Source organism: Delphinapterus leucas, chromosome 3 (genome assembly GCF_059928025.1).
Source record: "Delphinapterus leucas isolate spDelLeu-1000000601 "Yukka" chromosome 3, BTC_Dleu_Yukka2, whole genome shotgun sequence".
Lineage (NCBI taxonomy): Eukaryota > Metazoa > Chordata > Mammalia > Artiodactyla > Monodontidae > Delphinapterus > Delphinapterus leucas.
Genome location: NC_143131.1, coordinates 44,436,805 through 44,458,897, shown reverse-complemented (window position 1 = coordinate 44,458,897; position 22,093 = coordinate 44,436,805). Strand labels below are relative to the sequence as shown.

The window sequence follows — 22,093 nt, the reverse complement described above, 5'->3', positions numbered from 1 at the left end:
GAGACAGATTTAAAAGCCAAAAACTTTTAAGGAATTTAAGGAGTGGAACCTAGAAAAGGTGTTAGGTAGAAATAAGGTTTCTTTGTTTATAAGTGTATTAAATGAAAATAAAGGGTTTTGAGTCACATTTTAAAATATTTTTTTAAATTTTGCTGAATGTTAAAAGCAGTTTTTTTCTGTAGCATGACCATAAATATTTTTAAGGTGAGACAAATATAACCTCTACATAAAATATTATGATTTATTTTCAGTGTGGCACAGTTGAGCTACATTTCAAATGGGAAGTAACATTGATAGGGAGCACTCATGTGAAACTGTGTTCAAAAGAAAAAACCCAAGTTTCAAAAAATGTTTTATTCTGAATATTGTCCTCTGTATAGTTTTAATTTTAAAAGTGTTTTCAGATCCAACTAAAGTTCAATTTAGAAATATAATTTATATTTTTTGCTTTGTCAGATGAAGCTTTAAGCATATGTTTCTAATAATTCAGTTAAAATATGCTGGGTTGTATATTTTTTAAAAGAATCTGCATTGAAAAGATTCCAAAATATTTGTTTGAACAGGCACTCAGCATCTTGATGAAAACTGTTGGAAAAGAAAAACTTTAAGAGTCATTCTGCTCTCTGAGTACCCAAGCCAACTAAACTGGTACAGTTAACACTTCTGTAAGAGGCCAGGAGCCAAGAAATGTAGCTCTTCCTGGACTGCTTTTCAACAGGCCTTCAAGCAAACTTAGTGCTTGATATTAATACCATTGAATTTTCAGATAATAAGCTACAAGTAGAACATCTACAACTCTTTCTATCAATATCATACTTATTAGTCTCTACTAGTAATCCTTGATTAGCTTAAATCTCTGCTTTATGTTGGCATTAAAGCTGTAGCTTTAATTTTGTCAGATATCATACTTATAAAACAAGAAGAGAATGCCCTGTAGAGTGTGACCCCACACTATCTCCCAGACATAAATATTTTTACATTGCTTTTTAGTACTACTGAGTGTCACAGTAGAGATGTAAATTATTTAGAACACATTAATGCTTTGGAAGGCGAGGTAGTTATCTCAGCCTACCAAATTTATAAGTAGGGATAGTTTATTTGGCCTCCGACCCTTTCGTTTTCATTGTATACCCTTGAGATTTATTGATACCGATGAATTCGCTTAGCAGTTATATGCTTACTATAGGTAGTATGTCATGTTGATCTCTATATCCACATACTTGCTCTAGTAAGTGCTCTTAGATATTTGTTAGATTGAACTAGAAAGTACCCACCAAATTTAGATGCTGTGATGGAGAGTAAATAATAAAAGAAAGATTCAAAGATTCTGTATGCTAACTAGAGAGACTAGGCTAAATTTAATTTCTCTAATATCACAGAGTTATTTGGAAAAATAGCATAAACTAAAATTCTAGTCACTTGGTTTTTCAAGTGCTTCCCACAAGATTAGATTAACAGTGTCTCCAAAAATGGTTACCATACTTTGATAACTTTTAAGCTTATTTCAGAACTGTAAATGAGGAAGACTTATGTGGAACCAGTGATAAACCTCCTGGCTTTTTTCCCCTTTCTTATTTGGATCTGTGTATAATCTGAAATAGCAAATTATATACAATTTGGGAGACAGTGTCATTTGTGACTTCAGGGCATCTGAGGAATGCAGTCATTTCATGAGCTTGTGTCAGATCTTTCCATTTTGGGTAGTTTATTAATGGAAAGAAAGCAAATGGAGGGAGTTTCAATAAGGAACTGAATGGGTTAATGACTGAAAATGATGATTGAAAACCATAATCTGCAGTTGATTGGGACATAGTTATGAGGAGAAAGCATACATATAAATAGTAACATAATGGTATGTTACTGAAATCTAAGAAAAGTAGAATGAGACAAAATATCTCTAGTATCTTGATGTTCTATTTGGTAGTATTTTGGATAAGTTTCATAAGGGAGATGGTTGAGATCACTAATCCTTAGTACATGAACCAACAAATAGGAATTGTATTTATCATAAGAAGTAACTTTGGCCCGTAAAGAAGGAGTAGAGACTCTTAACTAGAGGAACATTTTTGTCTGTAATTTCTCTGATTCAGTGCCAGATGCTTATTGAGAGAACATTCAAAGCCGTGTCTGTCTGAGTTTCATTGTTGAAAACTGCCAGCTGCTATATTTCTTTTTAATAACTGATTGAAAGTCTTTCTGTTATGTCTCCTCTATTGCAAAATTCCTTAAGTTTAAAAAAGTGTGTTTAAAGTAATAGCATTATGAAACAAAAGCTTTATTCTGTGGATTGGATAATACTTCTCTTGTGACATTTTCTTTTCCCACCAAAAGTGAGAAGTGAATGCCTTGCCTTGGTACATCCCATTTCTAATGGAGGACAAGAAGTTATTTTCTTCAATGGCTGACTTCCAGAATTTCTGCCTGAACGTTCTTTGTCAAGTGTATATTCCCTTCTCTAGGCCTTTCTATATAGAGCCCACAAACATCGTCAGTGTGAATGATGTCATTCAGAGGGTTAGTGACCATGCCTCTGCAATGAACAAGAGGATTCATTACTACAGCCGGCTCACTGCTCCTGCAGACAAGGCACTGGTAAGGGGCAAAGCATTGCTAATTGTCTAAGCTTAAGTTGAAATGAACTGAACAACATAAGCCACGGCAGCTCCCAGTAGTTGAACTTTTTGCTGGCCATATTCCAAGGACAGCATCATGGAAAGTCAAAGATATTAATTAATACGTCTTACATCTCAAGCTAGTTCATTCTTATTAGCCTGGCATAGAGAGATTTGAAACAATCTCTCTATGTTGACAACAGCCTAGAGATTTGTTGGATTAAAATTCTGCTAATCCATAATCCTAAAAGCTTTGAGGAGGATAAACTGTTGAAGTAGTTTAGGTCATTGATTAATAACATAAATAATAACAAGTTCTGGTTAGTCTATTCAATTTTTAAGTTTGAAGCTACAAGGGAAAAATGTTTTTAGAAATTTTCTACAGGAGTGAGAAACTGAAATATATACATAACATATATTTTTTTCCTATTTGGTAATGTCCTTTTATAGATCAAAAAGCAGGGTCAAAGAGCAGATACTAAACATTTTAAGCTTTGTGGGCCACCTGCTGTTGCATATTCTTCTCTACTTTTCTTTTATAATCATTTAAACAGCCCCTTACCAAAGGGGCTATTAAAATAAGGTTGAAGGCTAGATTTGGCCCATGGGCTATGGTTTGTTGACTCTTGATCTTACAAAATCTGTGTTATTATCTTAGAATCAAAAATATGTAAGTAATTTCATTTCTTACAAGAATTAACGATATTCGGAAATTTGGAAGTTGAAAGAAAAATGAAGCATTCTGAGAAAAAAATAATGATTTTTTATAGGTAATAATAAAAAGGGAGAAGGGAATTCAACACTCTAAATGTTTACTGAGGGGCAAGGACTGGGCTAGGCACTTGAACACAGATATCTCATTTTAAGCCTTGTGAATTACTAAGATCTCCTTCTGTGTAATCATAGTAGGGACTTCCAAAATATTCTGGGTGGGATAATTTTTTTCCCCAATTTTTTCACTTTTTCTTCCCCTAGGTCTTTACATCAATAGTTGTGATAAAGTCTTAGTTCCATGTCAGAATTATCTAAGCCTTCTGGGGAGTAGAAGTAATCCAATATCTCTGGGTCTAGTTCAGACCTCCTAGAGACTGTACTTATGGAAGCAAACTTCAGAGATACCAACTGGGCCAGTCTAGGTCTGAGTGTATGTTGTTTGCCTGGAAATTAAGTCAGCATTGTACACCAAGTTGAATCCCTTTTGTTAACTGACAGTGAGATGAGTCTAGTTAATCAAAGTATATAAACAGTGATCTAAAATTAATAATATGACCATTTTTAATGATTGTGTGTATACATCCATGCTCATTTTCTGAGAATCCCAAAATTATTTTTCCTAAAAGACCTTTTAGGGAAGAGTAATATGAAACCACAGGTGTCAGGTCTTTACAGAGTTACACCTTTTTATTTCTGAAAATTTCCCCACTTACGTTAATATTTTTACTCTAAATTGGGGAAGGGTAGTAAATTATTTGGCTGCTGACATCTCCTAGATGCTTGCTAATAAAAGTGTGGCCTGCACAGGCCAGCAATATCAGCATCACTGAGAGCTTGTTAAAAGGGCAGAATCTCAGTCCTTGCTCCAGATCTACTGAATCAAAATCTGTATTTTAACAAATTCTCTGTGTGAATCACAAGAACATTCAAGTTTGAAAAGCACTGTCCTAGACCACTGATGAGAGTGTGGGATCCAATCTTCCAATTTTTCTGTCTCTCCTAATAATTTCTTATCCTGTAGCTTCTAATCCTATCCCTGATAACTTTTGATTTTCACTTTTTCTGACCTTGCTCTGCTAGATATCATGGTTTATCTGCTGCCTGATACAGACATGGTCCTGCCCCTTTTTTCTTTTTACTCCATAGTAGAAGACAGCAGAACTCAGACCCAAGAGGACTGAGGGTAAAGAGAAGGCAGCAGACCTATTTCCATATATGCTTTTGTATCTATAGGAAATAGTTGTTTCCAAAGCCACACCAGGCATGGCATTCAAGACATTCTTTGCCCGCAAGACACCACCAATCATATGCATAAAGAGAGAAGGATTTGATATTTTTTCTTTTTGCACCAGTTCGTATCCTGTCTACCTGCTGAGTCCTAATGCTCCACTTTCTTGAGGTGTTTCCCAACTATTCTTGTCCCCATTGTTGTTGTTATCATTATTATTGTCATTCCTGTGTTCGAGTTGAACACTTAATTTTTATTCTTATAGCGTTTTCTAATTGTTTCACATGTGTTCCAACTGGTATTTAAACTTCTTGAAGTTAGGGGTTGTATATTATTTTTACTTGAATGCTAAACCTAGCACAGAGTTGTAGATTTACATAGTAAGTACTGATATAAAAGATTGTTGATTTATACCAGTCAGCTCCTACGTCTTTAATATTATGTGTAAGGACTACATATTCTCAAAGGACAGTTCTCAGGGAGATGGTCAGAATTCCATCAGGAAACCATATTTTTTTCCCCTCCAAAATAGGGAGGTAGAATTAGAAAGAAATGTGTCAGGGTAAGGTGGGAGCTATGTGTATAAAAATGTATATCTATTCAATTGTTCTTTCTGTGTACGTCTTCAACCTCTCTATTGGCTCCTTCCCTTTTGCTTACATCTTCTGTCTTTAAGAACCCTTGCTTTGCCTTTTCCTTAAGCCACTTTAGCTCACCTTTTTCTTCTGGTACCAAAGCATTTAGAAGAATAGTCCATATTTATTATTCCTTTCTTTCCCTTCTATTGACTCCTCAATTCTTTATAGTTTGAGTTCCCTACCTGCCTCTTTGCTAAAACCACCTTCACATAGGAGTTTGGTGACCACTTCATTCTTAAAATTTCCCTCACTTCAGACCCAAGTCTCGTCCATCTAGAATTACTTAATCTAGGTCTTTGCTGGCTCTTCTTCCTCCTGTCTCATGAAAATGAAGAGAAGAATATTTTGACAATTGCATACTCTAGGAATTCATTCTCATTTGAGATGAACAGCTTATTGTTTATAGTATTTAAACTCTTGCTCCTTTAGATCTTCTACTATATTTGAAAAATAATTTTTATATTAATCAGATATACACACTATTTAATTGTTCATGATATTTGGAAATGTGTCTAGAGTCAGGTACTCTGTTGTATAGAAAATATCCTCTGTTGCACATTTACTGGTTCTAACATTTCTGTACTTTTTTTTTTGTTAACCAGGTTGCCCCAGATCATGTAGTTCCAGCTCCAGAAGAGTGCTATGTGTATAGTCCATTAGGTTCTGCTTATAAACTTCAAAGTTACACTGAAGGATATGGTAAAAACACCAGTTTAGTAACCATGTGAGTAAAACTACTGTTTGGAGCATAACAAACTTTTTGTAAACAAAAGTTATTGATTATTTTAATTTTTTGTCTTAATTAAAATGTTTGAAGAGTCAAACGTCATATTTTTACTGCTTTTACTCTGCTTTCAGTTTTATGATTTGGAATACCATGATGGGAACATCTATACTAAGTATTCCTTGGGGCATAAGACAGGTAATAATCTTCAGCACACTTTTTACCAGAATTTTTTTCTCTTTGTATTTTAAGTTTTACAATAGAGGTTTTAATAAATCTACATAAAATTTATTAAAGAAAATAGATGATTATATTTATTTATTTTAATTTTATTTATTTATTTTTTGGCTGAGTTGGGTCTTTGTTGCTGCACACAGGCTTTCTTTACTTGCGGCGAGTGGAGGCTACTCTTCGCTGCGGTGCGCGGGCTTCTCATTTGCGGTGGCTTCTCTTGTGGAGCACGGGCTCTAGGCGCACAGACTTCAGTAGTGGCAGCACGCGGGCTTCAGTAGTTGTGGCACATGAGCTCAGTACTTGTGGCTTATTGGCTCTACAGCGCAGGCTCAGTAGCTGTGGCGCATGGGTTTAGTTGCTCTGCAGCATGTGGGATCTTCCTGGACCAGGGATGGAACCCGTGTCCCCTGCATTGGCAGGCAGATTTTTAACCACTGCACCACCAGGGAGGTCCCTAGATGATTATATTTAATTTTACATTAGTTGTCTGGTTTTTAATCATAATTGTTTAGGGTAACTATGGTTATAAATGAATTTATTCTAAAATGATGATATATGTTGTTCTGTATTTTTATTTTTTTAAACAGGCTGGGTTTACTACTGGAATGTGTGTCATCATGCTGATGGGCCTTTTAACACTTTATTGCTGCTACAGAGTGGTGAAATCACGAACTATCATATGTAAGAACTTGCCACTGTAAAAACAAATGAGTGATATGGGTATTAGGAATTTATGCTGAGGTAGATCACTAATGTGTACATTTCACAAATGTGTTAACTATTTTCTGCCTAAAGATTTACTTCTCTAATTCATAGCATTTGACTGAACTGATATGTTAATGAATTTAGTGGCTGCCTTTGAAATTCTGAGAGTCTGGTTCTTTGCAGAGTGCATTTACTTTGGTGCTAATTTCCTCATAAGAATCATTTAAAAAGTTGTATTTTAAAAATAAGGTCTTTGCTAGAACTAAATTGAGAATTCTATGATTCTTATCAGTTTATGGTGACTTGTTTTGACCTATCCCTACCAAAAGATCTAAATGTTGGAATCTCCTAAAAGTAGAAATTATAAGTATGAAAATGTGAGCAATGTGTCCTTTGTAGTGAATTCTCAAAGTTGTACCAATGCGTTACCTCCAGTCATTTCTATAATTTAGGTCAGGGAAATACCTTTTTAGGTTGTTTTAGTTTAGGACCTAAATAGACATACATTATTTCATTGAATCTTAGCAAGTGCGAATCAACAGACCAGGCTTTGCCTCCAGTTTTATTCTGTCTCTACTAAGCTGTGGTATATTTTCTCTTAATTGTATTATTTAGTCATATCCCTTTCCCATTTATCCACAGGTCCCTTGGTGCTCTTATAGATATGCTAAATTCTTTATATGAGGTAGCAGTTAGCCCTTTACCTGTTATTTTTTGTTAGTTTCTTTCCTATTCAATATTTGAATGGCTTTTGTATCGTATTAGTTTGTTTATATCTGCCTATCTTTTCCACTGTAATTTCTATTTCTTCAGTTGATAGAAAAGGATAACCTTTCAGGTGCTATTTTTACATTGTCATCTAAATTTTCTGTTATTTAATTTTTAAATTAACTCAGTTGTCTCAAATTTTTTTTAATTGAAGTATAGTTGATGTACAATATTATATGTTACAGGTGTACAGTATAGTGATTCACAATTTTTAAAATTTATATTCCATTTAGTTATTATAAAATATTGGCCATATTCGTCATATTACACAATATATCCTTATAGCTTACTTTATACATAATATATAGTTTGTATCTCTTATTCCTCTACTACTCTATTGCCCTTCCCCACTTCCCTCATTATCTGAAATTTAAATTGGCATGTGGTGTGAAGTATGACTCAAGAAATGTTATTATTAAGTATGCCAAATATTGGATAATGTCTTCTGTCCCTTATTGATGATTTTTTCTAGCCTTGGTTTATCACTTGGTTTTATTAATTATAAAATTTTATGATACTATAATCTGCTTCTCAGATTACCTGTACTATTTCATTCACCTACATTTCTTTTTATGTATTCTATAATTTTTTGTTTTGTTTTTTTAATTGAAGTATAGTTGATTTACAATGTTGTGTTAATTTCTGCTGTATATAATGTTTTAATTACTATTATTTCATAATATGGTCTAATACCTGGTGGTGGAATACCCATAATCTTTTGCTAAATGTTTTGATTTAATTTGGAGAACACAAATTATGAATATGGAATATATAATTAACATCTAATTTTATTCTTTCCCTTTTATATTTTATCTAGCATCAGTGGATACCACTACCTGGGAATATCCAGATGTCTGCAGATATTATTTTGGCTCCTTTGGGCAGTGGTCAAGTCTCCTTTGCTCCTTGGTGTCTCTTATTGGAGCAATGATAGTGTATTGGGTGCTTATGTCTAATTTTCTTTTTAATACTGGAAAGTTTATTTTTAGTAAGTATCCATATCCATATTTAACAGAGTTACTTTCAGATACAATAACTACTATAATATTTTCGTTTCAACCTTAAATTCTGGCCTTGGGATTAATAAAGTAAAAAGTAATATTTGTAATTCTAGAAGATATACTTGATTCAGTTTGTTTTCTATGGTTATGATCTCAAATACAATGTGTATGTTAATTTCCAAAAATTAAATTTTGAATAAATAATATTCCTTCAAATTCTCTAATTAACATAAAATATTTCTAAGTTCTAACAGATGTTTTAAGCATTGCTCAGTTTTTACCACAAAATTTTAGTGTAACAGAAAAACTTATGAAGTTCCTTGGTGTTTGTTGCTAAAGAATTCAATGTGTAGAGTCTTGAAGAAACAAATTTCAGTCATGTATTTTCAAAATATTAGGATCTAAAATTAGGAAACAATAGAATAGTGGAATTTATATGGGAAATATATTATTAAATAAGCCCTATATATTTAAAATCTAGATTTACATGAAAACCAAATTTCAAAATAAGTTCTAACATAACTACAACAGCCAGTTTTCCTAAGAACTTTTGAGAGGCAGGTGAGTGAGGGAGATAAATTCTATTTTTACTTTAAACCATAAAATTAGCATTTTAATTAAGTTTTTTTATTAACAATCATTTGTATGAGAAATTATGAAATGTTTCAAACTACCAAGGAAATGCAGAGGGTAATAGAAATACCATTGTACCCACTAAATGAGTTTTCATGTCTTAACATTTTGCCATATTTACATTAGTTCTCTATTCTTACAGACCTATAAATGTAGCCCCAGGTGTACTCCTTCTCAATTTCATTTTCCTTCTTCCCTAATTTTGGTACAAAATAATGGTACCTACATGTTTTTGTTATCTTACTATATAAATATATAAGCAACATACCATATTATTTTGCATGTTTTTAATCTGTATAAATGCTATTGCAACTTGCTTTTTTCTGTAATCATCTTCAATAATACATTGTTCTAGTTCAATTTAACTGCTTTATTCCATAATATGAATGTACCGTGACTTCTTTATCCATTCTCTTGCTATTTAATTTGTTTTCAGTTATGTACTTTCCTGTTACAAACAAGATTTTGTTAAACATCATTGTTTGTCTCCTTGTGTATATGTGGGAGAGTTTCTTCAAACTATGTACCTATAAGACAAATTGCTGGAACTTAGAATATTCACATTTTCAACTTCACTAGAAATTACGGGATTGTTCTTTATCATTCTTATACCAGTTGTATTCCTGCCAACAGTTTATGAAACTTCCCCTTGTTCCACATCCTCATCCACACTTGATATTATCAGACTTAAATTTTGCCAGTCGGGATATGGTTTAATTTGCATTTCTCCTCATAAGGAATGATCCTAGACATCTTCTCTTAATTGGACATTATATAGCTTGTTATATCCTTTGCCCATTTTTCTTTTGGATTGTTGGTCTTTTTCTTATTTATTTATAGGAACTCTTTGTAAAGTTTTGATACTAATATTTATTCATTAATGTATGCAAATATCTTCCAGTTAGTGACTTATCTTCACTTGGTCTATGGTGGCTCTCTGGTTCAGAAGTTTTTCTTTTACTTTCAAATTACTCAGTCTTTTTCATTATGGTCCACAACTCTTCCACATACATTTTAGAATCAACTTGTCAAATTCCACAAAAAATTCCAATCAGAATTTGATTGAAATTGTATTGAATTTATCAGTGTACCTTAATGTATCAACCACTACCATAATTGATGTCATTAGGGTACTGACTTTAGAATTTGATTGGCATTGCATTGGATATATAAATGTGGAGAGAATAATATCATTAGGATACTGAGTCTTACTGTCCATGATCATGGCATGGAATAGTTCTCCATTTATTTAGGTCTTTTTAAATATCTTTTAAATTTTTATTGATAAAGGTCTTACATATCTTATTTTTAGACTTATTTTATTCTCAGGACCCTAAAATATTTTTTCTTTAGTAAAGCAGTTTTAGTTTAATATTCAAATACACATACTTTTTATTATAGAAAATTTCAAACATGTACAAATTAAATGGAACAACATAAAGAACCTTCATGTTCCCCTCACCTGTTTTCTTTCCTTCTTAAAAAAAAATTATTTGTTTGTTTGTTTATTTATTTATGGCTGCATTGGGTCTTTTTTTTTTTAACACTTTTATTGGAGTATGATTGCTTTGCAGTGGTGTGTTAGTTCCTGCTGTATAACAAAGTGAATCAGCTATACATATACATATATCCCCATATCTCCTCCCTCTTGCATCTCCCTCCCACCCTCTCTATCCCACCCCTCTAGGTGGTCACAAAGCACCAAGCTGATCTCCCTGAGCTATGTGTCTGCTTCCCACTGTCTGTTTTACATTTCGTAGTATATATAAGTCCATGCCAGTCTCTCACTTCGTCCCAGCTTACCCTTCCCCCTCCCTATGTCCTCAAGTCCATTCTCTACACCTGTGTCTTTATTCCTGTCCTGCCCCTAGGTTCTACATAACTTTCTTTTTCTTTTTAGATTCCATGTATATGTGTTAGCATACGGTATTTGTTTTTCTCTTTCTGAATTACTTCACTCATATAACAGACTCTAGATCCATCCACCTCACTACAAAATACTCAATTACGTTTCTTTTTATGGCTGAGTAATACTCCATTGTATATATGTGCCACATCTTTTTTTTTTTTTTTCACATCTTCTTTATCCATTCATCTGTCGATGGACACTTAGGTTGCTTCCATATCTTGGCCATTGTAAATAGACCTGCAGTGAACATTGTGGTACATGACTCTTTTTGAATTATGGTTTTCTCAGGGTATATACCCAGTAGTGGGATTCTGGGTTGTATGGTAGTTCTATTTTTAGTTTTTTAAGGAACCTCCATACTGTTCTCCATAGTGGCTGTATCAATTTACATTCCCACAACAGTGCAAGAAGGTTCCCCTTTCTCCATCCCCTCTCCAGCATTTATTGTTTGTAGATTTTTTGATGATGGCCATTCTGACTGGTGTGAGGTAATATCTCACTATAGTTTTGATTTGTAGTTCTCTAATGATTAGTGATGTTGAGCATGCTTTCATGTGTTTGTTGACAATCTGCATATCTTCTTTGGAGAAATGTCTGTTTAGGTCTTCTGCCCATTTTTGGATTGGGTTGTTTGTTTTTTTGATTTTGAGCTGCATGAGCTGCTTGTAAATTTTGGAGATTAATCCTTTGTCACTTGCTTCATTTGCAAATATTTTCTCGCATTCTGAGGGTTGTCTCTTCATCTTGTTTATGGTTTCCTTTCCTGTGCAAAAGCTTTTAAGTTTCATTAGGTCCAATTTGTTTATTTTTGTTTTTATTTCCATTTCTCTAGGAGGTGAGTCAAAAGGATCTTGCTGTGATATATGTCATAGAGTGTTCTGCCTATGTTTTCTTCTAAGAGTGTTATAGTGTCTGGTCTTACATTTAGGTCTTTAATTCATTTTGAGTTTATTTTTATGTATAGTGTTAGGGAGTGTTCTAATTGCATTCTTTTACATGTAGCTGTCCAGTTTTCCTAGCACCACTTATTGAAGAGGCTGTCTTTTCTCCATTGTATACTGTTGCCTCCTTTATGAAAGATAAGGTGACCATATGTGCGTGGGTTTATCTCTGGGCTTTCTGTCCTGTTCCATTGACCTGTATTTCTGTTTTTGTGCCAGTACCATACTATCTTGATTACTGTAGCTTTGTAGTATAGTCTGAAGTCAGGGAGGTTGATTCCTCCAGCTCCATTTTTCGTTCTCAAGATTGCTTTGGCTATTCGGGATCTTTTGTGTTTCCATACAAATTGTGAAATTTTTTGTTCTAGTTCTGTGAAAAATGCCAGTGGTAGTTTGATAGGGATTGCATTGAATCTGTAGATTGATTTGGGTAGTATAGTCATTTTCACAATGTTGATTCTTCCAATCCAAGAACATGGTATATCTCTCCATCTGTTTGTATCATCTTTAATTTCTTTCATCAGTGTCTTTTAGTTTTCTGCATACAGGTCTTTTGTCTCCTTAGGTAGGTTTATTCCTAGGTATTTTATTCTTTTTGTTGCAGTGGTAAATGGGAGTGTTTCCTTAATTTCTCTTTCAGATTTCTCATCATTAGTGTATAGGAATGCAAGAGATTTCTGTGCATTAATTTTGTATCCTACAACTTTACCAAATTCATTGATTAGCTCTAGTAGTTTTCTGGTGGCATCTTTAGGATTCTCTATGTATAGTATCATGTCATCTGCAAACAGTGACAGTTTTACTTCTTCTTTTCCAATTTGTATTCCTTTTATTTCTTTTTCTTCTCTGATTATCATGGCTAGGACATCCAAAACTATGTTGAATAATAGTGGCGAGAGTGGACATCCTTGTCTTGTTCCTGATGTTAGAGGAAATGCCTTCAGTTTTTCACCATTGAGAATGATGTTTGCTGTGGGTTTGTCATATATGGCCTTTATTATGTTGAGGTAGGTTCCCTCTGTGCCCACTTTCTGGAGAGTTTTTATCATAAATGGATGTTGAATTTTGTCAAAAGCTTTTTATGCATGTATTGAGATGATCATATGGCTTTTATTTTTCAGTTTGTTAATATGATGTATCCCATTGATTAATTTGCATATTAATGCAAGAATCCTTGCATCCCTGGGATAAATCCCACTTGATCATGGTGTATGATCCTTTTAATATGTTGTTGGATTCTGTTTGCTAGCATTTTGTTGGGGATTTTTCCATCTATATTCATCAGTGATATTGGTCTGTAATTTTCTTTTTTTGTAGTATCTCTGTCTGGTTTTGGTATCAGAGTGATGGTGGCCTCGTAGAATGAGTTTGGGAGTGTTCCTTCCTCTGCAGTTTTTTGGAAGAGTTTCAGAAGGATGGGTGTTAGCTCTTCTCTAAATGTTTGATAGAATTCATCTGTGAAGCCATATGGTCCTGGAGTTTTGTTTGTTGCAAGATTTTTAATCACAGTTCCAATTTCATTACTTGTGCTTGGTCTGTTCATATTTCTTCCTGGTTCAGTCTTGGAAGGTTATACTTTTCTAAGAATTTGTCCATTTCTTCCAGGTTGTCCATTTTATTGGCATAGAGTTGTTTGTAGTAGTCTCTTATGATGCTTTGTATTTCTGTGGTGTACCTTGTAACTTCTCCATTTTCATTTCTAATTTTATTGATTTGAGTCCTCTCCCTCTTTTTGTTGATGAGCCTGGCTAAAGGTTTATCAATTTTGTTTATCTTCTCAGAAAACCAGCTTTTAGTTTCATTTATCTTTGCTATTGTTTTCTTTGTTTCTATTTCATTTATTTCTGCTCTGATCTTTATGATTTCTTCTACTGATTTTGGATTTTGTTTGTTCTTCTTTCTCTGGTTCTTTTAGGTGTAAGGTTAGATTGTTTGAGATTTTTGTTGTTTCTTGAGGTAGGATTGTAGTGCTATAAACTTCCCTCTTAGAACTGCTCTTGCTGTATCCCATAGGTTTTGGGGCCATCGTGTTTTCATTGTCATTTGTCTCTAGGTATTTTTGATTTTCTCTTTGGTTTCTTTAGTGATCTCTTGGTTTTTTAGTAACGTATTGTTTAGCCTCCATGTGTTTGTGTTTTTTCTTTTTAATTTATTTATTTTATTTATTTATTTTTGGCAGCATTGGGTTTTCATAGCTGTGCGCAGGCTTTCTCTAGTTGCGGAGAGCAGGGACTACTCTTCATTGCGGTGCACAGGCTTCCTATTGCGGTGGCTTCTCTTGTCACATAGCACGTGCTCTAGAGCGCAGACTCAGTAGTTGTGGCACAGAGGCTCAGTAGTTGTGGCTCATGGGCTCTAGAGCACAGGCTCAGTAGTTGTGGCTCATGGGTTAGTTGCTCCGTGGCATGTGGGATCTTCCCAGACCAGGGCTTGAACCTGTGTCTCCTGCATTGCCAGACAGATTGTTAACCACTGCACCACCAGGGACGTCCTGTTTGTGTTTTTTACGTTTTTTTTCCCTGTAATTTATTTCTAATCTCACAACGTTGTGGTCGGAAAAGATGCTTGATGTGATTTCAATTTTCTTAAGTTTACTGTGGCTTGATCTGTAACCCAAGATGTGATCTATCCTGGAGAGTGTTCCGTGTGCACTTGAGAACAAAGTGTAATCTGCTGTTTTCGGATGGAATGTACTATAAATGTCAATTAAATCTATGTGGCCTACTTTGTCATTTAAAGCTTGTGTTTCCTTATTAATTTTCTGTCTGGATGATCTGTCCATTGGTGTAAGTGAGGTGTTGCTCCCCCACTATGATTGTGTTGCTGTCAATTTCATCTTTTATAGCTGTTAGCATTTGCCTTATGTATTGAGGTTCTCCTCTGTTGGTTGCATATATATTTATAATTGTTATATCTTCTTCTTGGATTGATCCCTTGATCATTATGTAATGTCCTTCCTTGTCTCTTGTAACATTCTTTATTTTTTTTATTTTTATTTTTTTGCGGTACGTGGGCCTCTCACTGTTGTGGCCTCTCCCATTGCGGAGCACATGCTCCAGACGCGCAGGCTCAGCGGCCATAGCTCACGGGCCTAGCCGCTTCACGGCATGTGGGATATTCCCGGACCGGGGCACGAACCTGTGTCCCCTGCATTGGCAGGTGGACTCTCAACCACTGCGCCACCAGGGAAGCCCAACATTCTTTATTTTAAAGTCTATTTTATCTAGTATGAGTATTGCTACTCCAGCTTTGTTTTGATTTCCATTTGCATGGAATATCTTTTTGCATCCCCTCACTTTCAGTCTGTATGTGTCCCTAGGTCTGAAGTGGGTCTCTTGTAGATACCGTATATTTGGGTCTTGTTTTTGTATCCATTCAGCAAGCCTGTGTTTTCGGTTGGAGCATTTAATCCATTCACATTTAAAGTAATTATCAAATATGTATGTTCCTATTACCATTTTCTCAATTGTTTTGGGTTTGTTTTTGTAAGTCCCTGTCTTGTCTTGTGTTTCCCAGTTAGAGAAGTTCCTTTAGCATTTGTTGGAGAGTTGATTTTGTGGTGCTGAATTATCTCAGCTTCTGCTTGTCTATAAAGCTTTTGATTTCTCTGTCAATCTGAATGAGATCCTTGCTGGGTAGAGTAATCTTGGTTGTAGGTTCTTCCCTTTCATCACTTTAAATACAACGTGCCACTCCATTCTAGCTGGTAGAGTTTCTACTGAGAAATCAGCTGTTAACGTTATGGGAGTTCCCTTGTATGTTATTTGTCATTTTTCCCTAGTTGCTTTTAATAATTTTTCTTTGTCTTTAATTTTTGTCAATTTGATTACTATGTGTCTTGGCATGTTTCTCCTTGTGGTTATCCTGTCTGGGACTCTCTGCACTTCCTGGATTTGGGGGCTGTTTCCTTTCCATGTTAGGGAAGTTTTCGACTGTAATCTCTTCAAATATTTTCTCGGGTCCTTTCTCTCTTTCTTCTTCTGGGACCCCTATAATGTGAATGTTGTTGCGTTTAATGTTGTCCCAGAGGTTTCTTAGGCTGTCTTCATTTCTTTTCATTCTTTTTTCTTTATTCTCTTCCGTGGCAGTGAATTCCACCATTCTCTCTTCCAGGTCACTTACCATTCTTCTGCCTCAGTTATTCTGCTATTGATTCCTTCTAGTATATTTTTCATTTCAGTTATTGTATTGTTCATCTCTGTTTGTTCTTTAATTCTTCTAGGTGTTTGTTCTTCACTTTTTCTAGGTCTTTGTTAAACATTTCTTGCATCTTCTCGATCTTTGCCTCCATTCTTTTTCCAAGCTCCTGGATCATCTTCACTATCATTATTCTGAGTTCTTTTTCTGGAAGGTTGCTTATCTCCACTTCATTTAGTTGTTTTTCTGAGGGTTTTTCTTGTTCCTTCATCTGTTACATAGTCCTCTGCCTTTTCGTTTGTCTATCTTTCTGTGAATGGTTTTCCTTCCACAGGCTGCAGAATTGTAGTTTTTCTTGCTTCTCATGATATAGTTTTTAAGTATAAAAAATTCAGGTTATTTGTTGCTGTTATAATAAAAGAACCTAATTAAATTTTTAATATTTATCTTGAATCTAGTAAATGTGTTGAACTCTTATTGCTTATAATTTTGTAGATTCACTTTTGATTTTCTATTTAGGTAGTTATGTCATCCATGAATAGTGAAAAGTTCTTCCTATCTAGTTATTATTTTTTGAATGATTCATATCTGTATGCATATATTTATATTTAATATGTACATATATACACACAGGCACATGCACACACATGTATATATGTTTACATATATATACATCTAGATATATTTATCTTTTTTTAACCATAAAGTTGTATGGATGCAGTGCTGGTAGACATCCTTATATTGTTCCTGAGGAAATCTTTCTAATGTTTCACCATTACATATTGCATTAGTTGTAGGATCAAAGGGTTGTACCCTTTAGTAATTCAGAGATGTTCTAGCCTATTGTTTTCTTAAGCATTTTTATTAATGTGTGCTGGATTTTATTAAATACTTAATCTACATCTCTTGAAATGATTGTAAAGCTTTTCTCCTTTAAATTGTTAATATGGATAATTAAGTGAATACATTTTATAATATTTAAATCATACTTATATTCTGGGACAAACTTAAATTAGTTTGTAAGTCATGATGTTTATTTTAAATTTTCTTACTGGATTCAGTTTACTTTTGGGAGGAGTGGGAGTAATATTTTATTTAGAACTTTTGTGTCTCTTCATAAGAGATAGTGGCCTAGAGTTTTTCTTTCTCATACTGTCCTCATTGAGCCTTGATGTATTAGGGCTGCTGTAACAAATTACCATGAACTGTTTGGCTTAAAACAAGAGAAATTTGTTCTCTCCCACAGTCCTGGAAACTAGAAGTCCAAAATCAAAGTATCTGTAGGGCTCTCTGCTCCTTCTGAAGCCTTTAGGGAAGAAGCCTTTCTTGCCTCTTTCTAGTTTCTGGTGATCGACTGCTGGCAGTCTTTGGTATTCCTTGAGTTGTAGGTGTATCACTCCAGTTTCAGCTTCTGCCTTCACATGGCCATCTCCCCTCAGTGTCTCTGTGTCCAAAATTTCCTGTTCTTATTAAAGACACCAGTCACTAAATTTAGGGCCTATCCTAATCCAGTATAACCTAATGTTAACTTGATTATCTCTACATAGAGTCTGTTTCCAAATATGGTCACATTCTGAGTTTCCCGATGGACATGGATTTGGGGAGAATACAGTTCAACCCAGTATACTTGGTATCAAGGTTTTACTAGCGTTATGTAAGTCTTTGGCACCAGGGATTCCTTAAAGATTCATAACTTCCTATCTTAAATCACTAATAAGCCCTGGAGATAACTGTAAAAACCTAGAGCACTAGACTACTTCTTTCATTCTATCCTGAGAGGTGTACAATGGAGATGAATAATTCACATATTTAACTTACTTTACAATGGAGATGAATAATTCACATATTTAACTTACTTTTATATAACTTACAATATAATTCACATATTTAATGTACAATGGAATGAATAATTCACATATTTAACTTACTCCAGCATTTTTTATCATCCTATTTTTAAGTTTTACATTACTTTTATTAATGCTTACTAAGGTTATAAAAGGTTAACATCAAACAGAATAAAGTAAATTCCCTCAGGCAAGTAAAAACATATTCTTTACCCATTCTCTCATTCACTGTAGAATGACATGAATGCTCAGGTATCTGCATTAGCTTTTTGTTTTGCTACTTCTTTTATTATTACTTAATGGTGCTTGTGAGCAATAATTACTATATAGCCTTCAGTTTATAATAGCACGTCCTATACTTTGTAAAAACTTTAAGTGTTTTTCCAGATAAACTCAGCTGTTATGAGTACTGGCTTTACCCCTTTTGCAGACTTTAGAACTTTATTATGTAAGATGTAACTACACTTATATAAATTAGTGTCCGTATAGGTAAAAAAATTGTGCACACTGTCTTTATTCCAGGGCTTTTAACTAAATTCAGCCTTGTGAGTAGTTTTTTTAAAAAATCTTCAATCATGTAAAACACAGTGGGACTGTGACACCAATGACATTGTTCCTGTAAGTAGAGAAAGCTGAAGAAGGTAAAGCTATGTTAACAGTGAAGTAGCCTTTGTTCAGTGTACTAGGTAATATTACCACACAGTAGATCTTAAAAGATTTTTATAAGTAAAAGACTTTAGAGGGTGACTGATTTAGCATCTTTCATTCAGTATTAAACTATATTTTCCCCTTAATTTTTAGACTTTATTCATCACATTAATGACACAGATGCAATACTGAGCACCAACGATAGCAACCCTGGTAAGTAGTTTGGAATTGAAAGTTTGGCTTGTTTCTTTATTCATCACCTCGCTTCAAAAATGCTTTAAGGTAGAACCTATAACTTTATTTTAGGTAAATGACCAGCATAAAATCATTATGTTAAGTAAGCCACTATTAAGTTGTTGGCAGTCAGTATGTTTAAGAAAAAAATACTCCACAAAATTTTGTGTTAATGTGAGCTAAACAATATTTAGTTCATATTATTCAATCCAGTTATAGCTCACATCTATAGTATCCATATTTGCCTATGATCAATACACATTTTGAAGAACCTATATCACTGCTAATTGTTTTGGAAGTCTAGAACCATAGTTCTCAGTTTGTTAACTTAGTTTTAGATATTTATTGTTTTAGTTAGTAATATTTAAGATATACAAATCTGTGGCCTAAATTTCCTAATAATGAACCAAGGTTAGTAAATACAGAAAAATAAATTAAAGATTTGTCAAAAAAAACCCTTAATCTCTTAGAAAAGTTTCTTTTAATTAATTTATTAAAAATAAACATTTGTAGCCTATGGGTTTATCCAATATGGCAGTCATAGGAAGAGTGAATAGAAGAGATAAAGTAACCTGGTTAACAGTGTAACTAACATCACCTAAAGCTTTTATGTGTTTAAGTTTCAGAGATACTGAATTCATAGCATTTTCATGGAGGTACACATTGATCACTAAGAGGACAATTCATTCAATGCATATTTATTAAGCCTATTACCTGTGAGGAACTGTTCTAGGCTCTGGGATATAATGGACAGATAAGAGTTTCTCCTCTCATAAAGCGTACATTCCCATGTTTTCTATTCAGTGTCTTATTTTACCCCTTGATTAAACGGATTAGCCTGTCATTTATTAACACTAGAAAATGAGTGAAGTATCAGCTTTTATTTCTGTGAACACACACATACACACTTTTCAATAATTATACTAAAGTATTTTAGTATAATTTAAACATATATCTCTTGCACACTGTTCCTTACCTCAGAATTTTCAAAAGACCAAGTAACATACTTGTCTTAAAAGAGAAATTCATTTTACTATAGCTATTGTGATATCTATTGATAAAACTAGTTTATTAATATCTAATAGGATTTCTTCACTTGAGTTCATAAATATCACAATTACAGTGATAATTTGGAGAGCACCATCAGCAAAGTCAGTTTAGTTTGCATAGTGATATGTTGATAGTAGCACTTCTTGATTCTTTGGTTTATTTTGAACAGTGTATTAAATAGAGTATGAAACAGTCCGTCTCAGTTAATATTTAAAATTACAGCTCACATTTATTGGATACTTACTGTGTGCAGGCATTGTTCTAAATATTTTACAGCAACTCCATAAGGTAGATCTTTTCTCTCATTTTCTATGCAGAAACCAAGGTACAGAGAAGTTATTGACTTGCCCAAGGTTACATAACTATTAAGTGACAGAGTCGAGATTCTTTATTCAGTCAATATACTTCCATAGCCTGTGCTCTTTACCACTGTAATTATTAGCACAGTTATTAGCACAAAAATTAAAGTTAATTTACTTCTCTCCAGAGCATAGAAGAAAAATGTGCATGTTAAAGTGCTAAGAAAAAAGGTGAAAGAAAACTGTTTGGTTTTGTGGTATGCGAAATAACGGATGAATTAAATTGTCAGCATTTTTCACTAGCATTAAACATTCTTTACAAAGAGCTGATTATTAGAAAAAGTACTATTACGAAACTAGAAACAGTGAGAATGATTTGTATTCTCTCTGCTAACAGAAGATCAGTGTTAGGAAAAATACGTTTTACTCGCTTCCCAGTTCTCTGGATATCATCTGGGCTCTTAAGCTGCTACAAGTTGTGATAAACGTCCAGGACAGTTACTGTGGATTGCTGGAATTCAAGATTCTTAAGCTATAAGCAATAATTAGATTTTGGCAATACCATGGCAGATGTTTTGATGGTGTCCACTTTTTATTCCAAACCCAGAGATTTTGTTTATTGTTAGAAGAAACCTGTTCTTTGGCCTTTGTGTGGGTTATTAGCACAGTGAACAATTACCTGTATGATATTTCTTATATTATTATATAAATAGGATCAAATATCATCCAACCCAGTATTTTCTCTCTAGCAATGGGACCAAAGGATATTTGGTAGGATAATTTTATAATTTCAAGTAGAAATTAAGGCTATACCTCAAAATTTTCTAACATTCTCCTACCTTCAATTATTTATAGGTAAAAGGTTTCTAATATAAGTATATATAAAATAGATAACAAGGACCTACTGTATAGCTCAGGGAACTGTATTCAATATCTTCTAATAACCTATTATGGAAAAGAATCTGAAAAAGAATATATAAATATATAAATAACTGAATCGCATTGTTGTATACCTGAAACTAACACAACACTGTAAATCAACTATATTTCAATAAAAATAAATAATAAAAATAAATAAAAAGGGTTCCTAATATATCTAAATATAACCCTCTGTTTTTTTCCAGAAAGAAGAAACTTAGCATTCATGGTAAAAATTGCGGTTGGCAGAACAAGTGTCAGTCTTGGGGGTAGTAATTTTCTGTTCTTTGTTGCCTTCCCTAATCTGTTGCTTCCCTATTGCAGTGATTTGTCCAAGTGCCAAGAGTGGTGACCATCCTGACAATGGCTCTATGATCTCTATGATTTTCTACACCAATGACTCGGGACTCCAGCAGTTTGAAAAGTGGTGGAATAAGTCCAAGACAGTGCCCTTTTACCTCATGGGGCTCCTCCTGCCACTGCTTAATTTCAAATCTCCTTCATTTTTTTCAAAATTTAATATCCTAGGTAAGCCAAGGCACTGTGTTATAGAGCCTCTGTGTAGTAGAATACATGCTGGATTCTGTGGAAATATGGTCTGACTGGGGAAATATCAATACTTACCTTCCAGGCCTGTTCATCTATGTTTAATTTGTTCATGCATATGTTACCCTGCTTTTTGGTTTTCTTTATGGAGTTTGGAAGAGAGAAAAATATAGATGGGCTCTTCCCTGGCAGTCCAGTGGTTAAGACTTCACCTTCCAGTACAGGGGGAGCAGGTTCAATCCCTAGTGGGGGAGCTAAGATCCCACATGCCTCGCAGCCAAAAAAACCAAAACATAAAACAGAAGCAGTA

General features: G+C 34.0%; 1 protein-coding gene across 9 annotated transcripts in view; it reads left to right on the top strand.

The window, feature by feature from the left end:
- The window catches only part of SLC38A9 (solute carrier family 38 member 9), a 106,654-nt gene that overhangs the window by 40,371 nt on the left and 44,190 nt on the right, over positions 1-22,093 (top strand). For 6 of the 9 annotated variants that reach the window (XR_002647912.3, XR_002647913.3, XR_002647910.3 and 3 more), the window contains exons 3-9: positions 2,460-2,592; positions 5,795-5,916; positions 6,051-6,114; positions 6,738-6,831; positions 8,441-8,611; positions 18,890-18,949; positions 21,562-21,765. Coding sequence is in view for 6 of the 9 variants with exons in the window: in XM_022597371.3 (XP_022453079.2) it covers positions 2,460-2,592; positions 5,795-5,916; positions 6,051-6,114; positions 6,738-6,831; positions 8,441-8,611; positions 18,890-18,949; positions 21,562-21,765 (848 nt within the window). In the remaining 3 variants the exon portion in view is untranslated. Of the gene's footprint in view, positions 1-2,331; positions 2,593-5,794; positions 5,917-6,050; positions 6,115-6,737; positions 6,832-8,440; positions 8,612-18,889; positions 18,950-21,561; positions 21,766-22,093 lie in introns of all 9 variants that reach the window. The other 3 variants (XM_022597388.2, XM_022597378.2, XM_022597430.2) reach the window with 2 other exon arrangements.